Source organism: Engystomops pustulosus, chromosome 8 (genome assembly GCF_040894005.1).
Source record: "Engystomops pustulosus chromosome 8, aEngPut4.maternal, whole genome shotgun sequence".
In the NCBI taxonomy this organism is placed as follows: domain Eukaryota; kingdom Metazoa; phylum Chordata; class Amphibia; order Anura; family Leptodactylidae; genus Engystomops; species Engystomops pustulosus.
The window spans coordinates 73,322,959-73,336,395 of record NC_092418.1 but is presented as its reverse complement, the minus strand read 5'-3'; the positions used below and the strand labels follow the sequence as shown (position 1 = coordinate 73,336,395).

Genomic DNA, 13,437 nt, shown 5'->3' with positions numbered 1-13,437 from the left:
TACCCCCTAGGCTGCACCAGAGCTGCTTATGTCTACTCTAAAAGATTGGGGCACAAAACACACCACGAGGCATCAACCCATTGGTATTTATACTGCGCACCAGTAACTACAGCACTAGTTTAATCTGACGCCTAAATAAAAACAGACAATACTCACCTGTTAATTTGCTGCTCTAGTACCAATGTTTCTATAACCCTACACTAGTATAGACACGAGGCATCCTCTACGCCTAGAGGAGAGGCGATTCTACCATCCCCATAGACATGGATTCTTTACTGTAAGAGCAGTGAGACTATGGAACTCTCTGCTGCAGGAGGTTGTTATGGCGGACTCTATGTACATGTTCAAGAGGGGCCTGGTTGCCTTTCTGGTAAGCAAAAATATCACGGGTTATGGGGAAAAAACATTTCATTCTTGTCTATTTTAGCGGTGTTGAGGCGGCGCCAGAACTCTTCCTGGGTTGAACTGTTGTCATTCAAAAAAAAATTAAATCATTCCTCATACTGTCTTCCCCAATAGGATTTTCCTGGGTAAAGACAGTTGAGAAGGTGACATTCAATAGATTGGCCCTTGGTTTTTTTTTTTTTTAATCATTTATATACTTGAAATATAATGTGGGACTATTTTTACTTTTCTTAGAAATATTTCTTTCGGTCTCTATTTTTGCTGCCTTTATCCGTGTTTTTTACAGAATTTATTTTTCTCTCTATAATTCTGTAACGCCTCATTGGTACCTTTTTGTTTTATCACCTTAAACTACTTATCTATCTTATTTATTTATACAATAATTTCTAAAAAGACTATAACCATCTATATAAAGAGCCCAGTCATAACTTTTGTACAGCCATGTTTCACCGATCTCCACAATATCATATTTGCCCTCCAACATTAAGAGTTCCAGTTCCTTCATTTTGTTTGAGAGGCTTCTGGCATTAGTGTACATAGATACACTTTCTATAGCTCCCCCTATCCTTATTTTTTTGGCTTCTTTTTTACTGATCTTACCCCAGCCCCTCTTCCTTCCCCATGTACCATAACTCCTCCCAGCTCCCTAGCTACACTGTCTTCTTGCCCTTAAGAAGTGCAGTTGCCCTCCCCCTAGGTCACTAGTTTAAACAATCCTCCAACCTTCTAGTCGTTTTTTGCCCTAAAACAACTGCACCCTCCTAATTGAGATGCAGTCCATCCCTGCTGTAGAACCTGTAGGCGACACCAAATTTAGCCCTGTTTTCCATGAACCTAAACCACTCCTATGCCAACCTTTAAACCACTTGTTTACCTCCCTAATCTCCTGCTGCCTTTCTGGTGTGGAAGGTGATAAAAAATTATCTTTGAGGTCCTTTCCCTGAGCTTATGGCCTAAGTCACCATATCACTACATAGTACTTCAAGTAAACAGAGGAAAGGTTTCAAATTGGAATTGTATTAGTGTTACACATACACATATAAATATACTGTACACACAGATTTTTCACAGTTCAGTTTTTCGAGAGCTTGCAGGAGATCCTTCTTGTAAAGCTGGGGAACATGGACGGCCATTGGCTGGAGTGCATCAAGAAGAAGAAGAGTTTCAGAACTAATCATCAATGATGGGTGGCGGTGCCAGGTGTAACTTGAAGTTCTCATTCTGAAAGACACTGTTTGAGGATACCCCGCCATAAGGGTTATGGGCAGAAGATTTTCCTGGGCTCTGAGAGCGGCACAACTCTGTCAGTAGAGCCAGCTGTAGAGAGGACATCAGAGATACATGTGAGGTGCAGTACAGTATGATCAAGATCTTATAGATCACATCTCTGTAGGACATATGTACAACACTCCTTTTTAGACAGGATGGAATATTATCATAAATATCTATTGAGAAAGAATTTTTTCGTTCATCATGGATATTACTCTGGCATCTTTTAGAGGAACAGGTCCATAAATAACACTTTCTAAAGTAAAACATATGGATATCCAGATTGAACCTGTCATGTAGCTAAAGAGTCTTTAATTCCACCTACACTATTATAGGCAAGCGGTCTGTCATTTAAAAATATACGTTTGTTCTCAGTAGTCACAAGCGTCACAGATATACATATGCATAAGTACTGTATGTATGTGCCTACATAATTATATAGAAGTATGTGCGTATATATACACATATATATATATATATATATATATATATATATACACACACACACAGAAATGTAAAAGGAAATCTACCATCAAAAATCTACCATCTACCACAATAATGCGGTGCTTCTAAGCCAAGCACACTTACATGCTGGGATGTACCTCGTGAAACAGGATCCTTTCTTTTTGCTTCTAATAACTTTACTAGTCTTAATTTTTGAGAAAAAAGTATTTTAAAATTATGCAATTGAGCCTCATGGGCTCCTGTCTACGTCCTGCTGGCTCTGCCGTCTGATAATTATTCATGCCTCCATTCAGTGTTTTGGCCCGACTCTTTCATCCTCTCTTACATGAGTCAGCAGGGTCTCATGTGACGTAGACAGGAGCCTCTGAGGCTTATTAGCATAATTTTAAGAGACCTTTTTCTCAAAAAGTAAGCTATTAGAAGCAAGAAGAACAATGGATCCGGTTTCAGGATTTAAGCTAAATATGTATGCAAGCTGGAGCAGTTATAGGGTAACTCCAGCCAAAATATTTTTTGGTTCCAGCAAAAAGTAGATTTAAAAAATTTTGGTTTGACACGGGAACAAGGATTTACAATAAAGCTTCACTGCAGACATCTTACAGCATACAGAGAGGTCACAGTGGGCAGAGAGGTCAGTTTGTAACTAGGGGTCGTCTGTAAGTTGGGTGTTCTTTAGTCGGGACTTCCTATATATCTGTTTATATTTGCCCAAATAAAAAAATTATTATACTCTGCTCTACTACATCTGTATCATCCCATCATCAACTAGCCTTTCTGATACTAAATACACTTAAGGATACTATAAATTAGGAAAAATGTTTTGTGCAGATTTTATAGAACAGATAAGGGAGTTTCTAGTCATGACACTTGTGAACACTCAGAGAAGCTCTCGAGCGGAGCCAGCAGACAAGAGACTTGTTACTCTACCCGTGAGGTTCCTTTGTAAAGACGGCAGAGTTCATTGAATGCCTGCAGCTGCTGTGGGTCGAGGACGGAATCAGAGCTTGACTGGAAAAAACAACAAAACAATTCAATATTAGTAAAAAAGCAGATGAGCAGTGGCCCCCAACAGGGACCAGTTACATGTGAGACAATTTTTCCAGAGACCAATAGGGAAAGTAGTAGTGGAGGGCGGTTACGGCGCCCCCTGCCCAAAAATATGCTATAATTATAACATTCATAAAGTAAATTACTAAATAGAACCATAGTGCAGAATCTGTGGGGGCATTGAGCTTGTTTCCCTGCACTGATGCGGACACACACTAGAATGAGGGATCTGTGGCGGACACACACTAGAATGAGGGATCTGTGGCGGACACACACTGGTATGAGGGATCTGTGGCGGACACACACTAGAATGAGGGATCTGTGGCGGACACACACTAGAATGAGGGATCTGTGGCGGACACACGCTAGTATGAGGGAGCTGTGGCGGACACACGCTAGTATGAGGGAGCTGTGGCGGACACAGGCTGGTATGAGGGAGCTGTGGCGGACACACGCTGGTATGAGGGAGCTGTGGTGGACACACGCTGGTATGAGGGAGCTGTGGTGGACACACGCTGGTATGAGGGAGCTGTGGCGGACACGCTGGTATGAGGGAGCTGTGGTGGACACACGCTGGTATGAGGGATCTGTGGTGGACATACACTGGTATGAGGGAGCTGTGGCGGACACACACTGGTATGAGGGAGCTGTGGCGGACACATGCTGGTATGAGGGAGCTGTGGTGGACACACGCTGGTATGAGGGATCTGTGGCGGACATACACTGGTATGAGGGATCTGTGGCGGACACACACTGGTATGAGGGAGCTGTGGCGGACACAGGCTGGTATGAGGGATCTGTGGTGGACATACACTGGTATGAGGGATCTGTGGTGGACATACACTGGTATGAGGGAGCTGTGGCGGACACATGCTGGTATGAGGGAGCTGTGGTGGACACACGCTGGTATGAGGGATCTGTGGTGGACATACACTGGTATGAGGGATCTGTGGCGGACACACACTGGTATGAGGGAGCTGTGGCGGACACAGGCTGGTATGAGGGATCTGTGGTGGACATACACTGGTATGAGGGATCTGTGGTGGACATACACTGGTATGAGGGATCTGTGGTCGACACACGCTGGTATGAGGGATCTGTGGTGGACATACACTGGTATGAGGGATCTGTGGTGGACATACACTGGTATGAGGGATCTGTGGTGGACACACACTGGTATGAGGGATCTGTGGCGGACACACACTGGTATGAGGGATCTGTGGCGGACACACACTGGTATGAGGGAGCTGTGGCGGACACAGGCTGGTATGAGGGATCTGTGGTCGACATACACTGGTATGAGGGATCTGTGGCGGACATACACTGGTATGAGGGATCTGTGGTGGACATACACTGGTATGAGGGATTTGTGGCGGACACACGCTGGTATGAGGGATCTGTGGCGGACACACGCTGGTATGAGGGATCTGTTGCGGACACACACTGGTATGAGGGATCTGCGGCGGACACACGCTGGTATGAAGGATCTGTGGTGGACACACGCTGGTATGTGGGATCTATGGCGGACACACGCTGGTATGAGGGATCTGTGGCGGACATACACTGCTATGAGGGATCTGTGGCGGACATACACTGCTATGAGGGATCTGTGGCAGATACACACTGGTCTGAGGGATCTGTGGCAGATACACTGTTTTGGGGGATTTGTGGTGTACACACACTTTTATGAGGGATCTGTGGATCATTTCTTACTTAAAGGCCCTACAATTCCCTCTGAATCCTAGACCCAGAACTCTGTCTGACTCAGCAGCAACACAGGCAAAAGCCGAGGAGGTGGAACAATTCTTTACTTACTGGATCACATGAACAATACAGTGGAACACACTGGTCCAGTAATTATAACCCTTTAAGAAACTCAATGGGGCAGATTTACTTACCCGGTCCATTCGCGATCCAGTGGCGCGTTCTCTGCGCTGGATTCGGGTCCGGACGGGATTTATTAAGGTAGTTCCTCCGACTGTGCTGAAAAGCATCGGAACGCACTGGAGTTCACCGAGCCGGGCTGAGTGAAGGTAAGTGCAAGCTCCGCGACAGATTTTTTATTTATTTTTTAATGCGGCGGTTTTCCGAATCTGTCGGGTTTTCGTTCGGCCACGCCCCCCGATTTCCGTTGTGTGCATGCCAGCGCCGATGCGCTACAATCCGATCGCGTGCGCCAAAATCCCGGGGCAATTCGGAGCAAATCGGAAATATTCGGGTAACACGTCGGGAAAACGCGAATCGGGCCCTTAGTAAATGACCCCCAATGTGTGTGGCAGTAACCTTCCCCCGCATTTACAGTAAAAGGGGAGTGGTTACTGTGGTACAGCCACTGACAGCAATACATAGCACCAGTACCCCCAGTGCAAGCTGTGCTCAGCACTTCTAGAAGAGGGAGTGGTCACTGTGGCTAGGTACCGCTGTCTACCTCTGATCACGGTACCTAGCAATAGTAATGCAGAGTCGGCTGTGCGTGGCACTGCTGTTCCGGCCCTGGAACGAAGTGTTACACGCGCAGCTGCTTCTCTATACGGGAGAGGCCACCCAGCGATCGCGTCCACGGCCCGGAACAAAGTGTTCCTAGACCCGGCTTCAAGTCGCAGCCTGGTCGTTGGGGACCATTCCGCTGAAGGGAAAGCAGGAAACAACCATGGCAGACAGGATTATGGAGAAGAATACCTGGACTGGGCAGCGATCCACCATAGAGGCTAAATTTCTATATATATAGGTTTGGAGTGAACAACCAAAATGTAAAAAACAGACTGTCTGGCTCTGCCAGTACGGATTACTAGTGTATCCATAATGCTTAACATGGTGCATTTTAACAGGAGGTGTCTGGCATTGTTCACTTGAAAATCCCACCCCCTCCCTGTGAGGAGGACCATCCTTATTACAAAAAACTTTACCACAAAGATAAGTGTTATGAGGGACAGCCATTCTTTATGTGCAAGAATACTGGGGGAGGCAGTGGTTGCAGCTGCAAGCTGTTGTTCTGTTTCCTGATTCTGTTGCTGACCTAAAATCCACTATGTATAACCCCAGCTTGTTACTGTTCTAGCACCCCTATCTCAACCCACTACCTGCTTCCTGTCTTTTCTAGTACACTTTCTGCCCTGAATTCAGACTGTCACTAACTATTCTCTTGTGTGAGCCTTTGGTGCCACCCTTCCTTGTTTCCTGGTCTGATCGGCCAAATGCTACGCACACCAGCACCTCTGGTAGCCCCCGAGACTGGCAACGCTTGGGATTAATAACCTTAGAGGTCAAACTGGATACATGCATAGTGGGCTGCATCCACTGGTTGTTACATTGCTTTGATCTTTTTGCCAATGTATGTTTGTTCATTATATGCAAAGTTCATTCTGTACTAGTCTGCACTATGTCCCTTTACAAAAAAAACAAAACATAAAATGTGATGCATGTTTTTTCTGCCAGTCTTTGATACAAATAAAGCTAGAATACTGGTGAATTAATCTTCGTAGATCTCCCCAGTGGAGTAATTTGAGGGTTAGCTGCAAAAGATGCCACACCTGAACCAGGGCCCATAATATTCTCTTCCCTATATGAGAAAACATCCTATAAAGGATACTTTGTAGTAGGGGACACTGTACAGATTTACCATTGAGACCAAGGTGCTTTAAGTTTCACTGCATCTCCCCATCCTATTACTGTATATCCCATTTTGACTGTGTTTACTTGATGAGACCTTTCTAGATTGTATACTACTTCACATTCCTGCCCGATCTTTAAAGGAAATCTAGCACATTCATTCAGTATAGTACACCAAGCACACTTACATGCTGGTGTGCGTCCGCTGAAACTGGATCCGTTCTTCCATGATGCTATAATGGCCCCATTTTGGAGAAAATAGTCTTATAAAGTTATACAAATGAGCCTCAGGGGCTCTTGTCTACATCACAGAAACCCCTTCTGACTCAATCATCTTCTGATTATGACGTTACTTGGAGGAGTGGAGAGAGGAGACGAGCAGTAATGCCTAACAGAGATGTGTATAATTAGCAGAGCCAGACGGGGCTTCTGTGGTGTAGACAGGAGCCCTTAATTTCCATCATTTTAAAAGATGATTTTCTCCAAAATGAGGCCATTAGAAGGTAAACTTATTCACTGATTACACAAAAATGTGAAGACTACATGAGAGTCTTGTGCCAGACGGATGCCATCAGAGTCAAGAATGCGTTTATTTTGAGTAAATGCTGTCAAAGCCGGATACATTACGGTCTGTGTACATTCATATTACTGCGCCTAGTCCTTTTATCCTCCGCCTGGTAGCTATCCGAGGAGCCCCAAGCCCCCCCCCACGTGGCACTGTGAAAATGCAGCGTGTAATTACTTCTTCTGAACTATTTTCCACTATCAACCTGAGCTCCTTCTCCTCCTCAACAACACACATCATTTCTCTGTTGTCATGGTTACTTGTCAACCCCCTTTTCCTAGATCCAGAGTCCACTCTCCGGACACATTCACAAAGAAGTGGGAGATTCATTGACTGGCATCAAGATAACTTACATATTCTATACTCTACATATTCTCCATAAAGATATAGCATAAAATCAGATAAGAGCAGCAATATTCACTAACAAAACTGATGAGAATGTGTCAAAAAACATTTGTAGTCACTAAGCAAGTGCTTCCTAAAAGTGTTATACTCTTTAAATTAATGGCAATTAATGCTGTTAATTATTAATGACAGCTTTGGTGGATACTAAGGGGGCATTATACCAACTACTATGCTCTTTTACAGTGTTCCTGGCAATCATCACATGTGACAGATGGGAGACCTGCTCGAAAACCCACAGTCAGAAAGACCCAGATCCTGCAAATTTAACCCCCTAGATACTGTAGTCAACTGTATGGGTGGTAACTGCTGTTGTAGGGTGACAATGTAGCTGAATTCTATATGTATACTATATACTTATATATAGCTTCCGTGTTTTCCATTGAACGCAAGATACACTACACTCTTTGTCTTTATTAACAGATTTCTATTGTAACATAGATCTATTGTAATGATATCACATAAGTTTATAATCAGGATGTGCTCTACAGTGAGGATAACACAATAGTATCTGTAGTTATCATGGGTCAACCTATATTGTTATGATATTGCTTATCATCATTCTAAACTTGTACTCATGGTTAAAAAGAGATTGTGTTTCATGCTATCATATGTTCAATTTTGGTCATGTTAAAATATTTAGGAAATCTACCATCAGGATGAAGGATTGTACACCAAGCACACTGACATACTGGTGTGTGCCCCCTCTGGCAAGTTCTGTTCTTCTTTTAGCTCCTTAGTTTTTTTTTTTTTTTAAAAAAGGCTTTTAAGATTTTAGAAATAAACCCGAGGGGCTCTGTCATATGTTGATTATACACACCCCGTCCCTCCCCAGCCAGACAGCAGGTGACTCTGGCTGGGGAGGGTACAGGCAGTAAGCCTGCAAGGAGCTAGTTTACATACATTTTAAAAGGCTTTTTTTTGTGTGTTGGGGGGGTGGGGGGGGGGGGGTTGGCGCATAAGCAGCTAAAAGAAGAGCAGATCCTGCCAGAGGGGCCCACACATCTGCATTTAGAAATTTTTCCCCCCCTCATACAACTCTGTAAGGGTGAGTTCACATGTTCAGGTTTCCAGACGTCATTTTTGAAGCCAAAATTAGGCGCGGATCAGAATGGATGAGAACATATAAATTAGAGGTGCTGCTCGTCCTCTTGCTTTTACTCCACTCCTGGTTTGAAAATTATAATCAGCATCTGAAAAACTGAACGTATGAACGCACCCTCAACAGAAAAGTAAAAAAAAAAAAAAAGTGGCCAGTCTTAGGCTACATGACGATGGGGCACGGGAGAGGAGGAGGGGGTGAGCGCCGCTCACCCTCCCCTCTCCAGAGCAATATATGGCACACAACGCCGTATTACGAGGAAAGACAGGACATGTCCTATCTTCCTCTCGACTACAGAAAGGTGCGCCACTCACCCCCACCCCTCTCCAGAGCGATATATGGCACACAACGCCGTATTACGAGGAAAGATAGGACGCTTCCATACGGTGCACTGCGCCCATTGCCGTCTATGGGGGACATATATATGCCGTATATATGTCCCCCATATGGTCATGTGAGTGTATCCTTAGGCTGTAAGAGTAGTATCCACCATATAACTAAAAGCTCACTTTTGGCTAATTTGTTAATTTTTCTGTGCTGGGAGACTAAGTTTTAGCAAATTCTGCCATTGCTGTATATCAAAGTGTTGTTAAAAACTTGGTTATCACAAAATTACATCTTTTAATGAGCCCCTAAGGACATCAGTGACGGGCTCTGCGGCGCTGTATATTTAACACTATACATCTTGTGCTGGGGAGAAGAAGAAATGTAAATACAAGGTGTTATATGGATGAGTGCTACAACGCTGCATATTCTGAATAGATATTTGTGCTAATGTGACTGCGGCCTATGAATACATTAAAGGCATCTTCTTTACACAGGGGCTGTGTGATATTACCGGGTACACAAACACCCTTCACATTTCTATATAGCCTTTAAATATTTCCTTTTTAATAAAATATTTATGAACTGCATATTTTGCATGGGGATATTAATAAAAAATGAGATGTGTATCAGTCTGAGAGTCCAGAACAGCTGCCAGCTTCCTTTCTCTTTTCCCTTCAAGGGTTTTTGCAGGGAGGGCAATTTCTGCAATTTCTGATGAGATAAGGCAGTAAACAAGGGGGAAGAAAGGCCATTTCAGCAGCTCCGTAATTATCCTGTCTCGGGTGAGTTTTTTAGCAGGGCAGCGAGGCGTAATAGTCTGCAGACCTCTCACATGTGCAAAATTATATCTAATATTATAACAATGCATGACACCGCCGCTATGTAATAACATCCACCACGCCCACTGTCTGATCCCACATGATGCACCTTAATCTTCTATAAATGCAGCTTTGCAGTTCTTTATATTTATGATGTAGAAATAGGTATATGTGCACAGTACTGAAATTATATATGTTATAAGCAATATGTTACCAGGTTAACGTTTATAATTTATAATTATTTACATTTCCTGCTAGTAGTTTTTCTTAATGAAACAGCTTCATTTTTTTTAAATTCAATTCATTGTGCAACCTGAATTATGGAGGTGTGTGCTGAAGTTTGTTTTTTTTCATAAACAATAAAAATGTATTGTGAAACACAGATTTTCCATAATAACTGGTACAAATTAGTTACAGATGGAGCAAAAAGGATACACAAAACATCATAGTATAAAACATGATAAAAGTAAAAAAAAGTTGCAAAAAAGTGTGGGCTGTAGTTACCACTACAGAGACACAGGCACAAAGGCTGCAGCTGCCCCTCCCCTGGGACTCAATACAGGCTGCTGGCAGGGAGCAGGTAATGTAAATGAAACTAATATAAAATACTGAAATGATTCGGAATGATGATAAAGGCATTTTTATGAAAATAGCATAGCACAGGCTATTGGAACCTGTCACCAGCTAAAAATGACATTCCTGGTGACAGGTTTGCTTTAAAGGACACCTGTCATCAGGTCTGTGTCACTTGTCCTGTCACCACTACCTGTTGGAGCAGCTCACAAGGATCCCATCCCAGCCTTTATCTAGTAATTTCATACATTAATCATTGCAAAATCATCTTTTCTTTGTTATGTAAATGAGGCTGTTCACATGGTCAGAGGCAGTGATGTCACCACTGTTCCCCCTCTCCTCCCCCTGCTCAAGTCTGTGTGTAATGTATAGTAAAGCATTGCTGGTGTGTGTGCTGCATCTGCTGACATGCTGCATCCTCCCATACACATGTGTGAGACACAGACATCGGCTACACATGTACCTGACATATTCTGCTATAACATGGCTGCATCCTCCTGATACATAGAGACACAGACATCAGCTTCACAAGTACCTGACATGTTCTGCTATACACATGTGAGAGACACAGACATCAGCTACACAAGTACCTGACATGTTCTGCTATAACATGGCTGTCTGGAGCTGTTGTATCTTTCACATATACACACACACATGCACACACAGCCTGCAGGGGGCGCCAGCAACAGGAAGCACATCATTATACAGCCTCACATCATTAAACAGGCTGTCAGTCATGCACTGGGGGTGTGGCTGTGCCTCCCACTCATGAATAAGCTGGACAGCTTGAATATGCTAATGACTCATTGGACATTTCACAGGTCATTTGCATACAGCTTTAGGACCTCATTGCTTGGGTTTACAGGCATGTAGAGGGACAATGAAGGGATAGAGGCAATGCTCTCTTATGGTAGTGTATGAAAATATATTTTGTTTAGGGGGTTATTTTGCCTGACGGGTTCTCTTTAAGACCAGCAGGAACATAATAAGATTCCACAAATAGTTGGATTTAATTAACCAAGAGCGGGATTCCCCCACAGTGCGGGGGAATCCTTGCAATTTAGTGAAATAAAATGCAAGGAAACCCAGCTTCCCTGAAAAACAGGAGTGTTGAACTGTAATCATGAATAGTGTTGGTGCTGTAATTCCACCAGCAAGCAGGGACTCCTTGCATCATTTATCACCAAGATACAAGTCCCTGGCAATGTACTCAGTCTATGAAATCTAAAGGTTTTCCAGACATACCTTTACTGTTACCTACTAAAAAAAAGCCAAGGTGCTGTGCCTCCGTAAACAAACAGGGGCCATGCACTGATGGACAGCAATGTGGGGCACTAGGAGCACCGGAAAAGGTAAGTACAGGTTTATTTTTTTGTACAGCCCCGCACAGGCCACCTCCAAATATTTGTATAATTCTAGACAACCCCTTTAAGATATATCAATCTCTTCATTCCATTTATTTAGCTTTCCATGTTTTCTATGGATACTTCACTAAATGCAGCTATACATTTGGTGTATGCACAAGTCAATTTACCTTTCTTGCAGATTCCCCACTGGGTGGCTGGGCAGAGGCAGTTCTCATCTGTTTAAGAGAAATGTATATGTATTGTTTCATAACAATGCGGGGGGGGGGGGGGGGCATATTTAAAAAAAGCAGTAGAAACTATCCATACACTATGTGGACTGGGATTATCAGTAAGAGTCCTGTGTCATGTACCACATGATTCTATATACAAACCTAATTTGATAGTCTAAAATTTACATCTGGCACACCAGTGAAAATGGATTACCGGGAACCATGCGTTCTCCTTGTTCATTTTCTTAAATATCAACTTACCCATTTGTTCAGTTTGGAAAAAGCAAATCGTTAAGTAATATGACGCAGTGATGCAGCAGGATTCAGAGTCTTGAATTCATCAGTACAAAAACATACAAGGGGAGAAACTAGTAGGATTCTTTAAAGGCCGGGATTACTAATATTTAATAAGCCGCTTACTGTAATTTTAGAAAAGTACATTTCATTGGCAATCACACTTAATACCAGGTGACAACTGGCTGCATTTAGAGTGTTGGCGTAATCCATATGCCTAAAGCGAATGATTGCCAATCCTCAGCTCTTCTAGCTCCGTTTAGACATGGGGGTCTAATCCGGCAGGAGTTAATATTTCACGTTTGCCATCAGATACATGGAGTGTGAAGAACACACTGCTTCTAGCTAAAAGATGTGATTAAAAACCCTGCAAAACTCTTTCATGTTACCTAATTGGAAATGTATGAAAATGAAGCATTGTGAGAAGGTGACACAGGCGTTCACAACCTCCTCGGCGAATATTGACAGGAAGGCTTAACCCTTAATTTGATGGAAAGTTTTCGAGCAAGCTTTTTATAGAAAAAATAAAAAATTCTGTGTAATAAACTAAGGGCTAATATACAGAGCAAGGGATTCCATGCGTTATAATGCTGTTCCGCAAAGGTAAAAAGTTCAGAGGGTCAACAGATTCCCTGACTCATTTCAGAAGAGTGTCGTAAGCGCACATTGCGGGAGATTTGTTACCGATTGTAAAGATACGATGGTGGTGATTCTGACTAGCTGTCAGCTTCCACATTGTAATAGATTTAATATATTTGCAGAGGTGCGCCAAAAATAAAATTTAAGAAAAAAAATAAGAAGATCCAGATCGTCGGTGTTTACATCAGATCGGGTGAGTAAACAATAATCAATTCCCCTTCATTGTATAATGAAAATATCCTGCTGCTGATGCTCTTTACAATAAAGAGACTGGCCTTGTATGATGGTGTACACAGTCGCCATCATATGGTGGTTTAATGCAACTCTGATTGCAAAACAGGGGGCC

The 13,437-nt window shown here is 43.0% G+C and overlaps 1 protein-coding gene across 2 annotated transcripts in view; it reads right to left on the bottom strand.

Annotated features, from left to right (window-relative positions):
• Nucleotides 1-1,402: 1,402 nt before the first annotated feature.
• Nucleotides 1,403-13,437, bottom strand: part of VPS8 (VPS8 subunit of CORVET complex) — a 152,432-nt gene continuing 140,397 nt past the window's right edge. For both annotated transcript variants that reach the window (XM_072121231.1, XM_072121232.1), the window contains 3 exons: nt 12,117-12,164; nt 3,067-3,147; nt 1,403-1,722 (listed from right to left, as the gene is read on the bottom strand). In XM_072121231.1, coding sequence (XP_071977332.1) covers nt 1,576-1,722; nt 3,067-3,147; nt 12,117-12,164 — 276 coding nt within the window. In that variant the 3' untranslated portion in view covers nt 1,403-1,575. The remainder of the gene's footprint in view (nt 1,723-3,066; nt 3,148-12,116; nt 12,165-13,437) is intronic.